Genomic DNA, 22,220 nt, shown 5'->3' with positions numbered 1-22,220 from the left:
GTGAAGTCCAACAGAAGGGATCCACTTGTAAACTTAGGATAAAAATATCCCTTTAATTTTCCAGCAGTTGTCCTATAGGTCTGCCTGCATAGGTATCCAATATTGGATACCTATGCAGGCAGACCTATAGGACAACTGCTGGAAAATTAAAGGGATATTTTTATCCTAAGTTTACAAGTGGATCCCTTCTGTTGGACTTCACTGATACTTTGAAAAACTGAGGAAATGCCAACCCAATGAGCCAAGAAAAATGAATGAAATATATATCTACATGCTGGAGAAGAATATAATTCATTAGGTGGCCTATAATAAGGAATCCCAATAAACGCTATCATATTCTGGGAATAATTTTCTTCAAGTTTTTTCAACTTGGTACAACTTTGGCTCAATTAGAACTTCATACCTTTTGAATACTACAGTTATTCCAATATAAACAGAGAGCTGTTATTTAGAAAACACCCCTGAAGAAGTCGATATAGACGAAACGCGTTGGGTGAAAGCTCATTATATTGTTGTTTTTTTCCTTATACAAATAATGTTGAAATATACAATTGTATCTCCAATGTAAAAGAAAAGGAAAAGTTTTATGATAAGTTTTAAATCAAAATCTTTTAATAAAGAGATATATGTGATTCTAATATGGGTGTATAAATGTGTAAGGTCATCCTCTCTTTATATAACATCCACCAACAGTCATCTAATTCTATCAGATTATAGAATAAGAGCGCTCCATAGAGATATTTCTTCTTATATATATATATACACACACACACACACACACACACACACATACACATATATACACACATACACATCTACATAGCGATTTTTTTTTTTACTGTACTTTTAGGTTAACAAAAAGTCATGAACCTTAACGCAAGATACTTACAAAAGTGTTCTCAAAGAATTACCTGTGTTTGCTGAAGAGCCATTTGTTAGAGGCTGCTGTAAGGGTTCTGTACCAATCTTTGTTATATGACGTGGAGGCCTTGGAGATCTCTTCTGTTTCTTCCACTTTGAGGACTCACTTGTACCACCAGCCCTCATTTTCAACTATTAAGAGGACACATCACACAAATATTAAAGTGCCAGAACATAATCCCATTTCATACTAGGCATGTTATAGTGGGTCATAGCAGCTACAGTGCATACGGAAAGTATTCACAGCACTTCACTTTTTCCACATTTTGTGTTACAGCCTTATTCTAAAATGGAATAAATTAAATTTTCCTCTCAAAATTCTACACACAATACCCCATAATGCATAGTTGCCGACTTCTGGGCTGCTCTCTCCGGGAGAGAGCAGCCCGTCGGCTCAGCAGGGGGGGCGGGCAGTGAGGCGACGTGACAGGGGGGCGGGCCTGAGGCGGAACGGGGCATGGCTTCTGGACCGCGTCATTTAAGCCACGCCCCCCACTGTGTAATGCCGCGATTACCGGCATTATACAGCAGGGGGCGTGACTACGATGACGCGATTCAACAAGAATCGCGTCATCACCTGCCCGGACCGCCCACTTTACTCGATAAGTGGGCGGCGGGCAGGGGGTGACCCGCGGATATCGGGAGACTTGCCTACTGTTTTTCGGGAGCCTCCCGGCCATTCCGGGAGGGTAGGCAAGTATGCCATAATGACAATGTGAAAAAAGTTTTATTTTTTATTTTTGCAAATGTATTTAAAATAAAAAAAAACAAGAAATCACATGTACATAAATATTCAGAGCCTTTGCTCAATACTTTGTTGATGCACCTTAGGCAGCAATTACAGCCTCAAGCCTTTTTGAATATGATGCCACAAGCTTGGCACACCTATCTTTGGGCAGTTTTGCCATTCCTCTTTGTAGCACCTCTCAAGCTCCATCAGGTTGGATGGGAAGCGTCACTGAACAGCTATTTTCAGATCTCTCCAGAGATGTTCAAACAAAATCAAGTCTGGGCTCTGGCTGGGCCACTCAAGGACATTCACAGAGTTGTCCTGAAGCCACTCCTTTGATATCTTGACTGTGTGCTTAGGGTTGTTGTGGCAATATATTCAAAAAGACTTGAGGCTGTAATTGCTGTAATTACAAGTAATCAAAGGCTCCCTATTATAGGTAGTGCTAAAGACTCAATTACCTAGGGGGGATTTTTAAGATGACCTCAGGGAGAAATAACCCCAACAGAGCTTTACAGCAGAGGTCTTGCCCCCTGTGGAGCCTTTTGGCTAAGGGTGTCAGGGATGTACATGGGTTCCCCCTAAACTCTACAAAGGGGGACCTTAAGATCTTTTTCACTCCCTACCCAAGGGGCCTTATCGCTCTGGAGGGTGGAGAGATACTGAGCTCTTCTCCTTTTGAAGAGGACTGAAAGACCCAAGTCCCCAGCACAGTTTTTCACTACACTTGGCGATTAGCACCTCAGGCTTCCATTTGTACCATTTACGAGGCTTTTCACCCAATGGTCTTAAAGTATTTATAAGTGTTTGTGAATGCATAATGATGTGCTATGCAGTGGGAAGTAGTGTTTAGCATTGCTGACTCAAACACCGCATTGTCAAGGGTCATGAGCAGTGTTTGCCTGTTTTCTTCCTTGTTTCATTGGGTTCCCACAAGGTGCATAGCTTTTCTCCCACTGTCCAAAAAACTTAGTGACTGATTTATTGGCTTATGACAAAATGGAACCATGGGTGCCAAAGGGGCAGGGATGGAGGTGTACACTAATTTATTATTTGTTAAATATTGTCTGTATAGCACGGCAGAATAAGGTGATATAATATTATAAACACTAGATAAATATTAATAATAATTTGGCAGTACTGAAGCTTGTTATTATAAAAGGTAATAGCCTAGGTGTCAGTAGAAGTGCCACATAGGGGTATATTCAATAAGAGTCGGGTCCATGCCGATATGCAGTTGTCGGAATGGACCAGACAACCCCTATTCAAAGAGGGGCCAAATCCGACTGTCAGATTTGCCCGTTCCCTGTGTCCTGTCCTGCAGCTGCTGTCTGTGGCTGGTGGGGGGAGCAGCGTGCGGCGGCCGGTGGGGGGAGCAGCGTGCGGCGGCCGGACCTGGCAGCTGGGGTGATGACAGTAGTGGCGGGGGAGGCACTGCAGGGAGAGAGGTGCCTGGCCGTCTCCTCACCTCAATCCGACTTGCTTTAAGTCGGATTGAGTTTGTCAGAAATGGGGCCAAAACCTGTCGGATTTGGCCCCACTTCCAACAGTAGCAGGCGGATAGGCTGGTATTCCGCCGATCCAACTGCTTTCCGACAGCATTCCGACAAGTCGGGTTTCCCGATTTGTAGGAAAAAATGTGCCCCTACTGAATAGGTCGGAACCCCTTCCGACCTATTCCAGTCGGAAACTGCCATCTTTCCGACAAGACGGCAGTTTCCGACTCTTATTGAATATACCCCATAATGACATTGTGTACTTCTGGTCTAAGCTTTTGGTGATAAGGAACTGTGGGGCCGATTTATTAAGCCTGGTGAAGTGATAAAGTGAAAGGTGATAAAGCCAATCAGCTTCTAACTTCTATGTTACAGGCTGGGTTTGAAAAATGACAGTTAGGAGCTGACTGGCTAGTGCGTTATCACCTTCCACTCTACCACTTCACAAGGCTTAATAAATCTGCCCCTCAGTTTAATTATTAAAATAACTTAAGCATAAGGCTTCTGTAACTTTTCATTGCCCTGACATACAGACCCAGCTCTGCAGTGATCTTTACATCACATACTTATATCCAGAGAGCAACTTTGTCATTCTCAGTAGACACTCTATAGGGGGGGCATGACCTTTTCAATAAATTAACAGAAACTAGAAGCAGAAAACCCCATTAAAGGTAAAATCAATGCTTTGGATTTTTATGCTTAAAATAGGTGTCTAAGCTTGAAAACATTACAACACTGCAGGATCACTAGCTATAACATTTTCCCAGTGTTAGACTTCCCACTAGACACATGGCTAGGGGTGACACTTGCTGGGGGAGCGGCACAGCATGCTCACTTGCATGAGAGTCTTGCTAGGCTGATGATCAGATAAGGCTAGGAGACTCATTTTTGTGTTTTTGTCATTACAACTTTTTTTTTCTTCTAACTGGTGAGGGAGGAGGGGGCTATGGTCAGTAAATTGTGGTGATGGGAGGGGGTGGGGGGGGCGACAGATAGTGTTGTGACTAGGGATGACCTTACCCTTAAATTCATTGCATTACCAATATAGATATGGGTTATATACATATAAATGATTAATATGGGAACCCTAAAACATCCATTAGATATTAAATACTCCCTCATAACACACTATAAAAAAATTGCAGCAGGACAAGGACCCTACACAGCATTGAGGAGATAAGACCCATTAGTGACCACTTATAACTGAAAAAGTGTTCCATAGATAGTCATGTACCCACTACATCTTAACAGGGGTCTAGGACTCCAGGTCCACAACAAAAAGGTCGACATGCCTTAGGTCGACGCCAATTGGTCGACATGGCCAAAAGGTCGACAGGGAAAAAGGTCGACGTGAGTTTTTTATGTGTTTTTTTGTGTCGTTTTCTTCGTAAAGTGACCGGGAACCCCAATTAGTGCACCATGTCCCCTCGCATGGCTCGCTTTGCTCGCCATGCTTCGGGCATGGTGCCTTCGCTTCGCTCGGCACAGATTACCGTTCCAATCGTAGTCTACGTGGATCGTTAAGTATGAAAAGGTTCCAAAAAAGAAAAAAATTGTGAAAAAATCATGTCGACCCTTTTCCATGTCGACCTTGTTCCTGTCGACCTTTTGGCCATGTCGACCTAAGGTGTGTCGACCTTTTTGCTGTCGACCTGGAGTCCGGATACCCTTAACAGATAGTGATGAGTTACAGCTTAAGAATTGGTTACGAAGTTTTTGGCTTCAACCAAACGGCACCATACACAATAAAACTTCAATCCTATGCTGACAACTGATAGTTTTATGCATGTGTAGGACATGCTTTGCAAACATAAGCTAGTCTAGGGGCTTCCATCTTACTCTTTCAATAGACTAGGTGAAAGTGGAGCTAGCTCAAATTATTTAACAGTCACTGGGTCAATCACCAACCTTTTTCATAGACACAACATGCCCTAAAGTCATAGAAGAAAACAGTGTGGATATATATTCTTATATGTGGTAGCATCTCCATATAATAAAATACTCACTTCGTTATCCACTGGATGCTCTCTAATAGCACTAATATGTTGTAGCAGAAAAAGTGAAAAAAATACAGGACAACATGCTAGAGCTAGAGAATAGTGGGAGAGCCCTGTGTATTCTTCCTTCGCAAGACTGGACAATGGGAGTTATTCAGGTATGTTAGCAACCCAAAAAAGCAGGCAACTGGGCAATACCATGTTACACTGCAGGTGGGGCAGATGTAACATGTGCAGAGAGATTTCGATTTGGGTGGGTTATATTGTTTCTGTGCAGGGTAAATACTGGCTGCTTAATTTTTACACTGCAATTTAGATTTCAGTTAGAACACTCCCCACTAAAATATAACTCTCTCTGCACGTTACATCGGCCCAACCTGCAGTGCAACATGGTTTTGCCCATTAGTGTGCTTTTTTGGTTTGCAAACAAATCTGTATAAGGCCCTACACAGGATTCTAGTAGCTAAAATGCCTATGAAAATTTTGCTAGCTCCTCAGAGTAATTTCCATGTAATCTTCCCTAGCTCCATACAAGATACTTCAAGTTCCTAGATTTTAGTGACTGGTCCCCATTATTTTGGGTAGTAAACGCACCTACAGTATCATCATATAAAACAATGCAGAAACTTAAGAAATTAGCAAATTGTACCATCTGAAAAAAGGTCAGCAATTATCGTCTATAATGAAAAAGGTTACATAGGGAAAACAGTTTCTAAAGACTTAGCAAAATTCAGATTAATTTATCAAGTTATCAACTGACCACCTAGTCCTTGGTGCTGAAAAGAATAAGGCAGGGATACATAACCCAAGGCGCTTGTAACAATATATAAGAATGTGTTGCAACAATTAATTGTTGCAACACTGCAGTGCAATACCTGTAATAAAAAAAGGATTAGTAAATGTTTACAGCCCCTTTTGTGTATTTTATTATTGGTCCTGCCGGGTTTCTATGTGGCCGGCTCCGTGAGACAGTATTTATGCAGGATTTGCAAGATTTCCTATCATTGATAGCGGTGGAGAAGATGCTCTGCTCCTGGCGGCTAGCTGTTTGTTCTCCGCAAACAGCTGTTCGTTCAGCCGCGTCTTCTGTGCACCAGACGCGGCTGAACGAACAGCTGTTTGCGGAGAACAAACAGCTAGCCGCCAGGAGCAGAGCTTCTTCCCCACCGCTATCAATGACAAGGTGGGTAGCATAGGGTCAGATAGGAAATCTTGCAAATCCTGCATAAATACTGTCTCACGGAGCCGGCCACATAGAAACCCGGCAGGACCAATAATAAAATACACAAAAGGGGCTGTAAACATTTACTAATCCTTTTTTTATTACAGGTATTGCACTGCAGTGTTGCAACAATTAATTGTTGCAACACATTCTTATATATTGTTACAAGCGCCTTGATTTTAAAACAAACTGCCAGTATTTATTTCTTTAACCAGGGCTGCTCAGACACATAAAAAATCCCAGTCACAGCGCGGTATTTTTTCCTATTTTTAAAGGGATACATAACCCGTGGCACTCGAGCAGAGGTGGAACTACACATCCCAGCATGCTCTGCCACTGTTTTGCTGTTGCGTAAGCTAAAACTGTGACAGGGCATGCTGTAGTTCTACAGCAGCTGAAGTGCCACAGAATGCTTACCCAATAATAAGGAATTATTGGAGATAAGGTTATTTACCACTAACCGGAAATAGAGCACAAAGAACTGCAAATAACAAGTGAAATATTTAAGGCTTGTGCACCGAGAAGTCTTTATCAAATGCCTCAGATACAGGTACTCCCATAGAGGATACCGATCACCATGGAATGATGACTATACATTGCACGCAAGCACTAGTACAGAAACACATGATAGGGCAGGGATGCGGGAAATGGGGAAGCTTCACTTTCATAAAGCAGCCCGGCATTTTGCCATGGAGTTCCGTAATCACTCCATGAGTATCTACAAGGCTGATAAAAATATGACCTGATGCACAGAAATCAGTTGCATGAGTATCCATCTATATGCAGAGTTGTGCGCATTTTGTGGTGTACATGGACTATCTGTATGCGTGGTTTTCTTTCAGTCACCAACACCAGTGCCTACTCCATGCAAAGTATGCACCTAAAATGGGTCCGGTATGTAATACCAGCTGTCCGAACACAGCGATACGGAGACTGACGCCGGAATTCTGTCGGCGAGCTTAGCTCGCCACACTATTCTATTCCCCCTCGTCCACACCACCAACACCCGAGTGGGAACTTGGCTTGGGGCTTTAGTCGGGATGCCGGCATCGGTCTCCTGACCGCCAGGATCCCAACAACCGGTAAATTAACTGCATCATACACTTCTCATACACCTTCAAGGACGTTACAATGAAGATTATAATATCTAAATCTCTAATTCACAAAGTATTTGCACAAAACAATATTCAGGAACGTGGTAAGAGTAAAACAAATGAAAACAAACCATAAGTTCATACTTATGTAGGTCTTATTACAACCACATATTGTGACTTTATTTTCTAGAATATTATACTATAGATGGACTGTGCACTATAGACTGTTACTTGTTCTTTAGTTGAGAGTAATGAGTTGATCACACAAACACTATTGTGAGAACTCCTGAAAACAAGTATTTTAGTGACAAGGTCACTCAGTAAGTGGGGATTGTTTTCTGGACTGAACCATTATTCATGTGCCTTCTGCCTCAGTGAGGCCATTGGCTTCCACTGATAGGCTGTGTTGTCACGAATATTGGTTCAGCTGTAAAACTGTCACCTCCAGTAAGAAAAGTTAGATAAAATCGGTGGTGCTGGGCTCCGGGGAGTTGAAGGGAAATCGCAAAGTGAAAATCGAACATAGAATCTCACCATATGCACACACCTTAAGATACATCATTAGGCTCTGCCTAAAGCTTTCAATGGCATTACATAAAAAAAAGTAACTAACAGAAATAAAATAATAAGAATTTACTCACCGGTAATTCTATTTCTCGTAGTCCGTAGTGGATGCTGGGAACTCCGTAAGGACCATGGGGAATAGCGGGCTCCGAAGGAGGCTGGGCACTCTAGAAAGATCTTAGACTACCTGGTGTGCACTGGCTCCTCCCACTATGACCCTCCTCCAAGCCTCAGTTAGGTACCGTGCCCGAACGAGCGTACACAATAAGGAAGGATTTTGAATCCCGGGTAAGACTCATACCAGCCACACCAATCACACCGTACAACTCGTGATATGAAACACAGTTAACAGTATGAAACAATAGAGCCTCTCAACAGATGGCTCAACAATAACCCGATTTAGTTAACAATAACTATGTACAAGTAATGCAGATAAACCGCACTTGGGATGGGCGCCCAGCATCCACTACGGACTACGAGAAATAGAATTACCGGTGAGTAAATTCTTATTTTCTCTAACGTCCTAGTGGATGCTGGGAACTCCGTAAGGACCATGGGGATTATACCAAAGCTCCCAAACGGGCGGGAGAGTGCGGATGACTCTGCAGCACCGAATGAGAGAACTCCAGGTCCTCCTCAGCCAGGGTATCAAATTTGTAGAATTTTGCAAACGTGTTTGCCCCTGACCAAGTAGCTGCTCGGCAAAGTTGTAAAGCCGAGACCCCTCGGGCAGCCGCCCAAGATGAGCCCACCTTCCTTGTGGAATGGGCATTGACAGATTTTGGCTGTGGCAGGCCTGCCACAGTATGTGCAAGCTGAATTGTACTACAAATCCAACAAGCAATAGTCTGCTTAGAAGCAGGAGCACCCAGCTTGTTGGGTGCATATAGGATAAACAGCGAGTCAGATTTTCTGACTCCAGCCGTCCTGGAAACATATATTTTCAGGGCCCTGACAACGTCTAGCAACTTGGAGTCCTCCAAATCCTTAGTAGCCGCAGGCACCACAATAGGCTGGTTCAGGTGAAACGCTGACACCACCTTAGGGAGAAACTGGGGACGAGTCCTCAATTCTGCCCTATCCATATGGAAAATCAAATAAGGGCTTTTACAAGACAAAGCCGCCAATTCTGATACTCGCCTGGCAGAAGCCAAGGCCAATAACATAACCACCTTCCATGTGAGATATTTCAGATCCACGGTTTTTAGTGGTTCAAACCAAAGTGATTTTAAGAAAACTCAACACCACGTTGAGATCCCAAGGTGCCACAGGAGGCACAAACGGGGGCTGACTATGCAGCACTCCTTTTATAAATGTCTGAACTTCAGGTACTGAAGCTAGTTCTTTTTTGAAAGAAAATCGACAGAGCCGAGATCTGTACCTTAATGGAACCCAATTTAAGGCCCATAGTCACTCCTGCTTGCAGGAAATGCAGAAATCGACCTAGTTGAAATTCCTCTGTTGGGGCCCTTTCGGCCTCACACCATGCAACATATTTTCGCCATATGCGGTGATAATGAGTTGCTGTAACCTCTTTCCTGGCTTTAGTAAGCGTAGGAATTACTTCCTCCGGAATACCCTTTTCCTTCAGGATCCGGCGTTCAACCGCCATGCCGTCAAACGCAGCCGCGGTAAGTCTTGGAACAGACAGGGCCCCTGCTGCCGCAGGTCCTGACTGAGTGGCAGAGGCCATGGGTCCTCTGATATAAATTCTTGAAGTTCTGGGTACCAAGCTCTTCTTGGCCATCCACGAGTATCGTTCTTACTCCTCGCCTTATTATTCTCAGTACCTTTGGTATGAGAGGCAGAGGGGAGAACACCTAAACCGACTGGTACACCCACGGTGTTACCAGAGCGTCCATAGCTATCGCCTGAGGGTCCCTTGACCTGGAGCAATATCTTTTATAGCTTTTTGTTAAGGCGGGACGCCATCATGTCCACCTGTGGCCTTTCCCAATGGTGTACAATCCTATTGGAAGACTTCTGGAGGAAGTCCCCATTCTCCCGGGTGGAGGTCGTGTCTGTTGAGAAGATCTGCTTCCCAGTTGTCCACTCCGGGAATGAACACTGCTGACAGTGCTAACACATGATTTTCCGCCTATCGGAGAATCCTTGTGGCTTCTGCCATCGCCATCCTGCTTTTTGTGCCGCCCTGTTGATTACATGGGCGACTGCCGTGATGTTGTCTGATTGGATCAGTACCGGCTGGTTTTGAAGCAGAGGCCTTGCTGGCCTCAGGGCATTGTAAATGGCCCTCAGATCCAGAATATTTATGTGTAGGGAAATAACCTGACTTGACCAAAGTCCCTGGAAGTTTCTTCCCTATGTGACTGCCCCCCAGCCTCAAAGGCTGGAATCCATGGTCACTAGGACCTAGTCCTGTATGCCGAACCTGCGGCCCTCTTGAAGATGGGCACTCTGCAGCCACCACAGTAGAGATACCCTGGTCCTTGGAGACAGGGTTATCAGCCTATGCATCCGAAGATGCGATCCGGACCACTTGTCCAACAGGTCCCTCTGAAAAGTTCTTGTATGGAACCTGCCTAATGGGATTGCTTCGTAAGAAGCTACCATTTTTCCCAGGACTCGCGTGCAATGATGCACCGCTACCTATTTTGGTTTCAGGAGGTCTCTGACTAGAAATGACAACTCCTTGGCTTTCTCCTCCGGGAGAAACACTATTTCTGGTTTATGTCCAGAACCATCCCCAGGAACAGTAGACGTGTCATAGGAACCAGCTGTGACTTTGGACTGTTTAGAATCCACCTATGCTGTTGTAGCACTTTCCAAAATAGTGTTACCCCGACTACCAACTGCTCCTTGGACCTCGCCTTTATAACGAGATTGTCCAATTACGGGATAATTACAACTCCCTTTTTTTGAAGGAGTATCATCATTTCGGCCATTACCTTGATAAAACACCCTCGGTGCCATGTACAGTCCAAACGGCAGTGTCTGGACTTGGTAATGGTAATCCTGTACCACAAATCTGAGGTACTCCTGGCGAGGATGGTAAATGGGGACATGCAGGAAAGCATCCTTGATGTCCCGGGATACCATGTAATCCCCCTCGTCCAGGCTTGCAATAACCGCCCTGAGCGATTCCATCTTGAACTTTGATTTTTTTATGTTCAAGGATTTTAAATATAAAATGGGTCACACCGAACCATGCGGTTTCGGTACCCCAACCCGTGTGGAATAGTAACCCCGTCCTTGTTGAAGTAGGGGCACCTTGAGTATTACCTGCTGGGAATACCGCTTATTAATTGCCTCTAGCACAGCCTCCCTGCTTGAGGGAGTTGTCAGCAAGGCATATTTTAGGAAACGGCTGGGGGGAGACATCTCTAATTCCAGCTTGTACCCCTGAAATACTACTTGGAAGAAACAGGGATCCACCTGTGAGCGAGCCCACTAATTGCTGAAATTTTTGAGGCGGCCCCCCACCGTACCTGGCTACACCTGTGGAGCACCCGCGTCATGGTGTGTACTCACAGGAGGCGGGGGAAGAATCTTGATTCTGGGAACAGGCTGACTGGTGCAGCTTTTTCCCTCTACCCTTGTCTCTGTACAGAAAGGAAGCGCCATTTGACCCGCTTGCTTTTCTGAAGCCGAAAGGACTGTACCTTTTTCTGTGAGGAAACCTGAGGTAAAATTATTTCTTCCCAGCAGTTGCTGTGGATACGAGGTCCCAGAGACCATCCCCAAATAATTCCTCACTCTTATAAGGCTCTCTATGCGCTTTTTAAGTCAGCATCACCTGTCCAGTGACAGGTCTCTAATACCCTCCTGACAGAATGGACATTACATTTATTTTGGATGCCAGCCGGCAAAATATCCCTCTGTGCATCCCCCATATATAAGACGACGTCTTTAATATGTTTTTATGTTTGCCAACTATTATCCCTGTTTGACAGGGTCACCAACCACGCTGCAGCAGCACTATCTGCAGGTCTCAGTCTAGTACCTGAGTGTGTAAATACAGACTTCAGGATAGCCTCCTGTTTTTTTTATCAACAGGTACCTATTAAAGTGGCCGTATCCTAAGACGGCAGTGCCACCTTTTTTGACAAACGTGTGAGCGCCTTATCCACCCTAGGGGATATCTCCCAGCGTAACTTATCCTCCTGGCGGGAAAGGGTACGCCATCAGTAACTTTTTATAAATTACCAGTTTCTTAACGGGGGAACCCACGCTTTTCACACACTTCATTTATTCATCTGATGGGGGAACAAAACACTGCCTGTTTTTTCTCCCCAAACCTAAAACCCATTTATAGAGGTTAAAGTCAGAAATGTATAACACATTTTTTATTGCCGGGATCAAGTCACGGATTGGATTGTGTATATGTCTCCACCTTGTCGACACTGGAGTCAGACTCCGTGTCGACATCTGTGTCTGCCATCTGAGAGAGCGGGCGTTTTTGAGCCCCTGATGGCCTTTGAGACGCCTGGGCAGGCGCGGGCTGCGAAGCCGGCTGTCCCACAGCTGTTACGTCATCCACCCTTTTATGTAAGGAGTTGACACTGTCGGTTAATACCTTTTACCTCTCTATCCACTCTGGTGTCGGCCCCACAGGGGGCGACATCACATATATCGGCCTCTGTTCCGTCACCATATAAGCCTCCTCATTCAACATGTCGACACAGCCGTACCGACACACCGCAGACACACAGGGAATGCTCTAAACGAGGACAGGACCCACAAAAGCCCTTTGGGGGGACAGAGTGAGAGTATGCCAGCACACACCAGAGCGCTATATACTGCAGGGACTAACTGAGTTATGTCCCCTATAGCTTTATATCTATATATATATAATGTATACTGCGCCTAAATTTAGTGCCCCCTCTCTCTTTTTTTAACCCTTGTAGACTGCAGGGGAGAGCCAGGGAGCTTCCCTCCAACGGAGCTGTGAGGGAAAATGGCGCCAGTGTGCTGAGGAGATAGGCTCCGCCCCTTTTTCGCGGCCTATTCTCCCATTTTTTATGGACTTCTGGCAGGGGTATTTACCTCATATATAGCCCCTGGGGCTATATGTTGAGGTATTTTTGCCAGCCAAGGTGTTTTTATTGCTGCCTCAGGGCGCCCCCCCCCCAGCGCCCTGCACCCTCAGTGACCGGAGTATGAAGTGTGTGAGAGGAGCAATGGCGCACAGCTGCAGTGCTGTGCGCTACCTTGGTGAAGACTGAGTCTTCATGCCGCCGATTTTCCGGACCATCTTCTTGCTTCTGGCTCTGTAAGGGGGACGGCGGCGCGGCTCCGGGACCGAACATCAAGGCTGGGCCTGCGGTCGATCCCTCTGGAGCTAATGGTGTCCAGTAGCCTAAGAAGCCCAATCCGGCTGCAAGCAGGCGAGTTCGCTTCTTCTCCCCCTTAGTCCCTCGCTGCAGTGAGCCTGTTGCCAGCAGGTCTCACTGAAAAGAACAAATTCTAAGACTATAACTTTCTAAGAGCTCAGGAGAGCCCCTATGTGCATCCAACCTCGGCCGGGCACGAAATCTAACTGAGGCTTGGAGGAGGGTCATAGTGGGAGGAGCCAGTGCACACCAGGTAGTCTAAGATCTTTCTAGAGTGCCCAGCCTCCTTCGGAGCCCGCTATTCCCCATGGTCCTTACGGAGTTCCCAGCATCCACTAGGACGTTAGAGAAAAATACAAATAAACCTAGTTTCATCAGCAGTGAATGTGTGTGTTTACTGATCACCATATTTCTTTCATTTTATACAGAAGACAGTAATAATACACAAATGTGTATGGGTTGATAAATGCACAGAGAGTCACAAGGCGCAGAGGTTGTTACGAAGGAGGGGGAGACAGCCATGTACAATCCTCCTTACCTGAACTCGTTTGTTTTTCCAAAAGATATTGTAAGCCTCAAGAAAAAATGGCACGAGCCATAATTAGTAATTAATGTAAAGAGCCTGTAACTAAACATTAGAATTGCAGACAGAGGGCCGGTTGACACACCAAGACGTGGAGGTTAAGGCACAACAACATGCACACTGTTCAATGGCAGTCCGTGGTTCCAAATGTATTCAACTGTGTAATAAAAAATGGCCAATTTATTCTAATAGGCAAGCGTCAATCCAATAGTGAACATTTGTGTATCTGTCCCTGTTCTTGCTTCAGAAGTATAAAGGCAATTTTGGGGTTCATTCAGACTAGCGCTAATAAGACGCATCAGCGCATATACATGGACTCTCAAGTGGCTTTAGATAATTTTCTAAAAAAAATCCACGAGAGGTAGAACAAGCGAGTGGAAATGAAGTTAGCCATAATGATACTGTATATCAGTTGTCAGATTTTTTCAATAAAAGATCCTCAGAAAAGCTAACCAGGGAAATTGAAAGTCTCTAATGTGAGAAAACAGCAAGCATATTCTCTGAACCAATTAGACTTCTTTCCAATAATTTATTTCAAAAACTCTCAAATGATCAGTTGGGAGTATCTGAGGAATGAAGTTGTTCTGGAGCACAAGTTTGGTACACAAGCTGAATATACACGGATCACGTTCCTTCCAACTAGCCAACTGTACAACTTATCTGATGACCTAAACAATTAAGAATTTGGCTCCATTAACCTAACCAACTTTTCAATCAAGTTTCTGTCTGTTGCCACTTTCAATCCAACTGAAATAAGTCCCTGAAGTAGGCAAATGCTGTCTATTTCTGTATGATAAAGAGAAAAATAATAATGAAAAATGAGCACCCCCCCCCCCCATTGTTTGACCAGTACTTGCACTTTCAGCTTAGTGCTGGTTACCCCAAAATCAGAAGAACAACAAACATGAGTTATCATCTGATTTCTGGGTAACCAACACTGGGCAATGCCAACATGGGCCGGTGAAAGCAAAGAGAGGAGATACACACTGTGTGGGTCCCCCCTCCATGATTCCAGCCTTCCCCAGGCCTGTTTTCTCAGGGAATAAGAGGGAAAAATTTGTGCCGGTCACACTCATGGGTATTACCATGTGCCAATAACATCAGAGCACTTTTCTATACCCAATGTCCAGTTGGTATGTGATAAGAGTAAAAAAGTAGAATTAAAACACTTTGTCATTCACAAACTGCAAGTCCCAGCATGTGGAAGTAGTTCCACACACTCTACACTGAAAGCAGTGCAGTTGCAGTTTTTTTGTGGTTCTATAAGTGCCAGCTTGCCCTGGCAGCCATGTTTGGCAACCGGGCCATGTTTGGACTTGTAATTCACCAATGACAATGCTTTGATTCTAATGTTTTCACGATTAGCCACATTACCACTGGGCATGGGGAAGAGCTCTGGTGCTACTGGGATCAGGGTTAGATAAACCCAGTAGAGAGAAACCACATACATTTTTTTGGCTTGACCACACCCTAGAGAAACCAGCCATGGTGCAATCTGGCCTGGGGCTGGCTGGAATTATAGTAGAGAACCCCCAACACTACAGGTCTCCCCTCTATGGTTTCGCATGGCAAAGTGCTGTGCTGGTTTTCCCTGTGATTTGGGGGTCACGAGCACTAGGCTGAAAGCGCCAGTACTGGTTCAAAACGGGGACCCCTATGTATTATTTCTAAATTACAGGTTGAGTACCCCTTATCCAAAATGCTTGGGACCAGAAGTATTTTGGATATCGTATTTTTCCGTATTTTGGAATAATTGCATACCATAATGAGATATCAATGGCGATGGGACCCAAGTCTAAGCACAGAATGCATTTATGTTTCATATATACCTTATACACACAGCCTGAAGGTAATTTTAGCCAATATTTTTTTTATAACTTTGTGCTTAATGAACACACACTTTGTTTAATACAAAGTGTGTGTTCATTCACACAATTCTTTTATGTTTCATATACACCCTATACACACAGTCTGAAGGTCATTTTAGCCAATATTTTTTATGACTTTGTGTATTAAACAAAGTTTGTGTACATTGATCCATCAGAAAACAAAGGTTTCACCATCTCAGTCCCACTCAAAAAATTCCGTATTTCGGAATAGTCCGTATTTCGGAATATTTGGATATGGGATACTCAACCTGTATTTATTTTCTTCTTCATAAACGCAGAAGTATAACATCTGTGACAGGCAAATGGATCAGTTTGAGAGAAACTTGAAACCTAACCCAGACACTGAATTCACCAACCAGTTAGAATGAACTTTTTTTAGGCCTTTTTTTCCCCCTGTTATTTAGCAAATGAACTATTATAATTGGAGACCATACACTGAGTGATTATTATTATTACTTGCCATTTACAGATGTAGCCACCTTTATCTTGACTGGCTGAGGCATTTGTCCCGATCGAGCATACGCAGCGTCCCGGGGTGTAGGGAGGCGCGCCTAGTCACAGAGAGGCGTACCTAATCGCACGGAGAGCGTTTGGCATTACCTTTACATGTAATACATGTGATCATCCACCAGATGTCGCTTTTTACAATCACCACTGCGCATGCGTGTGGTCTCCCATAAAATACAATACTGAAATATATAATAAGGACTACTTTACTAAGGCGTCTCATTACACTGCATACAGTAAATACTTATTACGCTGCATTATTTAATACAGTAAATACTCATTACGCTGCGTTATTTAATACAGTATATACGGTACAGATGCAAATAGTACAGCATACAGTATATGATCCATCTACAATACTTTATGAATATGTGAGCGTCCAAGTCCCGCAGAAAAAACAACATAAAACCAGTAGTGTATACTGTCGCAAATTGACGTGTTAGAAGTTCACTATTGCCTCTTGAGATTAGGAATTTTGTACAGTATGTTAGCGTCCTAATCCCGTCGCCATTACAGCATAATCAAAACCAATGGATTTTCTCTGACATCCTAAGTGGATGCTGGGACTCCATAAGGACCATGGGGATTAGCGGCTCCGCAGGAGACTGGGCACAACTAAAGAAAGCTTTAGGACTACCTGGTGTGCACTGGCTCCTCCCACTAAGACCCTCCTCCAGACCTCAGTTAGATTATTGTGCCCGGCTGAGCTGGATGCACACTAGGGGCTCTCCTGAGCTCCTAGAAAGAAAGTATATTTAGGTTTTTTATTTTACAGTGAGATCTGCTGGCAACAGACTCACTGCAGCGAGGGACTAAGGGGAGAAGAAGCGAACCTACCTAACAGGTGGTAGTTTGGGCTTCTTAGGCTACTGGACACCATTAGCTCCAGAGGGATCGACCGCAGGACCCGACCTTGGTGTTCGTTCCCGGAGCCGCGCCGCCGGCCCCCTTACAGAGCCAGAAGCAAGAAGTGTTCCGGAAAATCGGCGGTAGAAGACTTCTGTCTTCAACAAGGTAGCGCACAGCACTGCAGCTGTGCGACATTGCTCCTCATGCACACGTCACACTCCGGTCACTGATGGGTGCAGGGCGCTGGGCGCCCTGAGGGCAATATAAGACACCTTGGCTGGCAAATCATCACAATATATAGTCCCAGGGCTATATATGTGATAAATTACCCCTGCCAGAATCCATAAAAAAGCGGGAGAAAAGTCCGCCGAAAAAGGGGCGGGGCTATCTCCCTCAGCATACTGGCGCCATTTTTTCTTCACAGTGCAGCTGGAAGACAGCTCCCCAGGCTCTCCCCTGTAGTTTTCAGGCTTAAAGGGTTAAAAAGAGAGGGGGGGCACTACATTTAGGCGCAATATATGTATACAAGCAGCTATTGGGGGAAAAATCACTCAGTTATAGTGTTAATCCCTGCATTATATAGCGCTCTGGTGTGTGCTGGCATACTCTCTCTCCGTCTCCCCAAAGGACTTTGTGGGGTCCTGTCCTCAGTCAGAGCATTCCCTGTGTGTGTGCGGTGTGTCGGTACGGCTGTGTCGACATGTTGGATGAGGAAGGTTACGTGGAGGTGGAGCAGAGGCCGATAAATGGGATGTCGCCCCCTGTGGGGCCGACACCAGAGTGGATGGATAGGTGGAAGGTATTAACCGACAATGTCAACTCCTTACATAAAAGGCTGAATGACGTAACAGCTGTGGGACAGCCGGCTTCTCAGCCCGCGCCTGCCCAGGCGTCTCAAAGGCCATCAGGGGCTCAAAAAAACGCCCGTTACCTCAGATGGCAGACACAGATGTTGACACGGAGTCGGACTCCAGTGTCGACGAGGTTGAGATATATACACAATCCACTAGGAACATCCGTTACATGATCTCGGCAATGAAAAATGTGTTACACATTTCTGACATGAACCCAAGTACCACATAAAAGGGGTTTTATTTTTGGGGAGAAAAAGCAGCCAGTGTTTTGTTCCCCCATCAGATGAGTGAATGAAGTGTGTAAAGAAGCGTGGGTTCCCACGATAAGAAACTGGTAATTTCTAAAAAGTTACTGATGGCGTACCCTTTCCCGCCAGAGGATAGGTCACGTTGGGAGATATCCCCTAGGGTGGATAAGGCGTTCACACGTTTGTCAAAAAAGGTGGCACTGCCGTCTTAGGATACGGCCACCTTGAAGGAGCCTGCTGATAAAAAGCAGGAGGCTATCCTGAAGTCTGTATATACACACTCAGGTTCTATACTGAGACCTGCAATTGCCTCAGCATAAATAGTGCTGCTGCAGCGTGGTCTGATACCCTGTCAGATAATATTAATACCCTAGACAGGGATAATATTTTTGCTAACATAGAGCATATTAAAGACGTCGTCTTATATATGAAGGGTGCACAGAGGGATATTTGCCGGCTGGCATCCAGAATTAATGCAATGTCCATTCTGCCAGGAGGGTATTAGAAACCCGGCAGTGGACAGGTGATGCTGCCTGTAAAAGGCACATGGAGATTCTGCCTTATAAGGGTGAGGTATTGTTTGGGGATGGTCCCTGGGACCTCGTATCCACAGCAACAGCTGGGAAGAAATTTTTTTACCTCAGGTTTCCTCACAGCCTAAGAAAGCACCGTATTTTCAGGTACAGTCCTTTCGGCTTCAGAAAAGCAAGCGGGTCAAAGGCGCTTCCTTTCTGCACAGAGACAAGGGAAGAAGGAAAAAGCTGCACCAGCAGCCAGTTCCCAGGATCAAAAATCTTCCCCCGCTTCCTCTGAGTCCACCCATGATGCTAGGGCTCCACAGGTGGAGACAGGTGCGGTAGGGGCGCGTCTCGGGAACTTCAGGGACCAATGGGCTTTCCCACAGGTGGATCCCTAGGTTCTGCAAATAGTATCACAGGGATACAGGCTGGAGTTCGAGGTGACTCCCCCTCGCCGTTACCTCACATCAGCCTTGCCTGCTGCCCTCGGAGAAAGGTAGTACTGGCGGCAATTCACAAGCTGTACTTCCAGCAGGTGAAATCAAGGTACCCCTCCTTCAACAACGCCGGGGTTACTATTCCAAAATGTTGTGGTACCGAAACCAGACGGTTCGGTGAGACCCATTCTAAAATTGAAAGCCTTGAACACTTATATACGAAGGTTCAAGTTCAAAATGGAATCGCTCAGGGCGATTATTGCAAGCCTGGAGAATTTCATGGTATCACTGGACATCAAGGATGCTTACCTGCATGTCCCTATTTACCCTCTTCACCAGGAGTACCTCAAAATTGTGGTACAGGATTGTCATTACCAATTCCAGACGTTGCCGTTGGTCTGTCCCCGGCACCGAGGTATTCACCAAGGTAATGGCCGAAATAATTATCCCGTACTTGGACGATCTCCTTATAAAGGCGAGGTCCAGGGAGCAGTTGTTCGTCGGAGTAGCACTATCTCGGGAAGTGCTACAACAGCACGGCTGGATTCTGAATATTCCAAAGTCGCAGCTGGTTCCTACGACGCGTCTACTGTTCCTGGGTATGGTTCTGGACACAGAACAGGATAAAAAGGGTTTCTCCCGGAGGAGAAGTCCAAGGAGTTGTCGTCTCTAGACAGAGACCTCCTAATACGTATACAGGTGTCGGTGCATCAATGCACGCGAGCCCTGGGAAAGATGGTAGCTTCTTACGAAGAAATTCCATTCGCCAGGTCCCATGCAAGGATTTTCCAGTGGGATCTGTTGGACAAGTGGTCCGGGTCGCATCTTCAGATGCATCGGCGGATAACCGTGTCTCCAAGGGCCAGGGTGTCGCTGTTGTGGTGGCTGCAGAGTGCTCATCTTCTAGGGGGCCGCAGATTCGGCATACAGGACTGGGTCCTGGTGACCACGGATGCCAGCCTTCGAGGCTGGGGGGCAGTCACACAGGGAAGAAACTTCCAAGGCTATGGAAAAGTCAGGAGACTTCACTACACTTAAATATTCTGGAATGAAAAGCCATTTACAATACCCTAAGTCAGGCTAGACCCCTGCTTCAACACGGCCAGTGCTGATCCAGTCAGACAACATCACGGCGGTCGCTCATGTAAACCGACAGGGCGGCACAAGCAGCAGGATGGCGATGGCAGAAGCCACAAGGATTCTCCGATGGGCGGAAAATCATGTGTTAGCACTGTCAGCAGTGTTCATTCTCGGAGTGGACAACTGAGAAGCAGACTTTCTCAGAAGACACGACCTCCACCCGGGAGAGTGGGGACTTCATCCAGAAGTCTTCCAAATGATTGTACACCGTTGGGAAAGGCCACAGGTGGACATGATGGCGTCCTGCCTCAACTAAAAGCTACAAAGATATTGCGCCAGGTCAAGGACCCTCAGGCGATAGCTATGGACGCTCTGGTAACACCGTGGGTGTACCAGTCGGTGTATGTGTTCCCTTCTCTGCCTCTCTTACCCAGGGTAATGAGAATAATAAGAAGGAGAGGAGTAAGAACTATACTCATTGTTCCGGGTTGGCCAAGAAGAGCTTGGTAACCAGAACTCCAAGAAATGATCTCAGAGGACCCATGGCCTCTGCCGCTCAGACAGGACCTGCTGCAGCAGGGGGCCTGTCTGTTCCAAGACGTACCGCGGCTGCGTTTGACGGCATGGCGGTTGAACCCCGGATCCTGAAGGAAAAGGGAATTCCGGAGGAAGTTATCCCTACGCTATTTAAAGCTAGGAAAGAAGTGAACGCAAACCATTATCACCGCATATGGCGGAAATATGTTGCGTACTGTGAGGCCAGGAAGGCCCCAAAGGAGAAATTTCAGCTAGGTCGATTTCTGCACTTCCTACAGTCAGAGGTGACTATGGGCCTAAAATTGGGTTCCATTAAGGTCCAGATTTCGGCTCTATCGATTTTCTTCCAAAATTGAACTGGCTTCACTGCCTGAAGTTCAGACTTTTGTTAAAGGAGTGCTGCATAGTCAGCCAGTGCTGCATAGTCAGCCCCCGTTTGTGCCTCCAGTGGCACCGTGGGATCTCAACGTGGTGTTGGATTTCCTGAAGTCACATTGGGTTGAGCCACTTAAATCCGTGGAGCTATAATACCTCACGTGGAAAGTGGTCATTCTGTGGGCCTTGGCGTCGGCCAGGCGTGTATCAGAATTGGCGGCTTTGTCATACAAAAGCCCTTATCTGTATTTTATATGGATAAGGCGGAATTGAGCACTCGTTCCCAATTCCTTCCTAAGGTGGTATCAGTTTTTCATGTGAACCAACCTATTGTGGTGCCTGCGGCTACTTGGGACTGGGAGGATTCCAAGTTACTGGACGTAGTCGGGGCCCTGAAAAGTATGTGTTTCCAGGACAGCTGGAGTCAGGAAAACTGACTCGCTATTTCTCCTGTATGCACCCAACAAGCTGGGTGCTCCTGCTTCTAAGCAGACGATTGCTCGCTGGATCTGTAGCACGATTCAACTTGCACATTCTGCGGCTGGACTGCCGCACCCTAAATCTGTAAAAGCCCATTCCACGAGGAAAGTGGGCTCTTCTTGGGCGGCTGCCCGAGGGGTCTCGGCTTTACAACTTTGCCGAGCTGTTACTTGGTCGGGTTAAAACATTTTTGTAAGAGTCTACAAGTTTGATACCCTGGCTGAGGAGGACCTAGAGTTTGCTCATTCGGTGCTGCAGAGTCATCCGCACTCTCCCGCCCGTTTGGGAGCTTTGGTATAATCCCCATGGTCCTTACGGAGTCCCAGCATCCACTTAGGACGTCAGAGAAAATAAGATTTTACTCACCGGTAAATCTATTTCTCGTAGTCCGTAGTGGATGCTGGGCGCCCATCCCAAGTGAGGATTGTCTGCAATACTTGTTTATAGTTATTGCCTAACTAAAGGGTTATTGTTGAGCCATCTGTTGAGAGGCTCAGTTATATTTCATACTGTTAACTGGGTATAGTATCACGAGTTATACGGTG

At 45.7% G+C, this 22,220-nt stretch overlaps 1 protein-coding gene across 8 annotated transcripts in view; it reads right to left on the bottom strand.

Annotated features, from left to right (window-relative positions):
* The window catches only part of GBF1 (golgi brefeldin A resistant guanine nucleotide exchange factor 1), a 530,929-nt gene that overhangs the window by 167,557 nt on the left and 341,152 nt on the right, over positions 1–22,220 (bottom strand). For all 8 annotated transcript variants that reach the window (XM_063961386.1, XM_063961388.1, XM_063961387.1 and 5 more), the window contains one exon: positions 912–1,053. In XM_063961386.1, coding sequence (XP_063817456.1) covers positions 912–1,053 — 142 coding nt within the window. The remainder of the gene's footprint in view (positions 1–911; positions 1,054–22,220) is intronic.

Source organism: Pseudophryne corroboree, chromosome 3, assembly GCF_028390025.1.
Source record: "Pseudophryne corroboree isolate aPseCor3 chromosome 3, aPseCor3.hap2, whole genome shotgun sequence".
Taxonomy (NCBI): domain Eukaryota; kingdom Metazoa; phylum Chordata; class Amphibia; order Anura; family Myobatrachidae; genus Pseudophryne; species Pseudophryne corroboree.
Note: the sequence above shows the minus strand (reverse complement) of the source record. Positions and strands in the feature narration are given on the sequence as shown.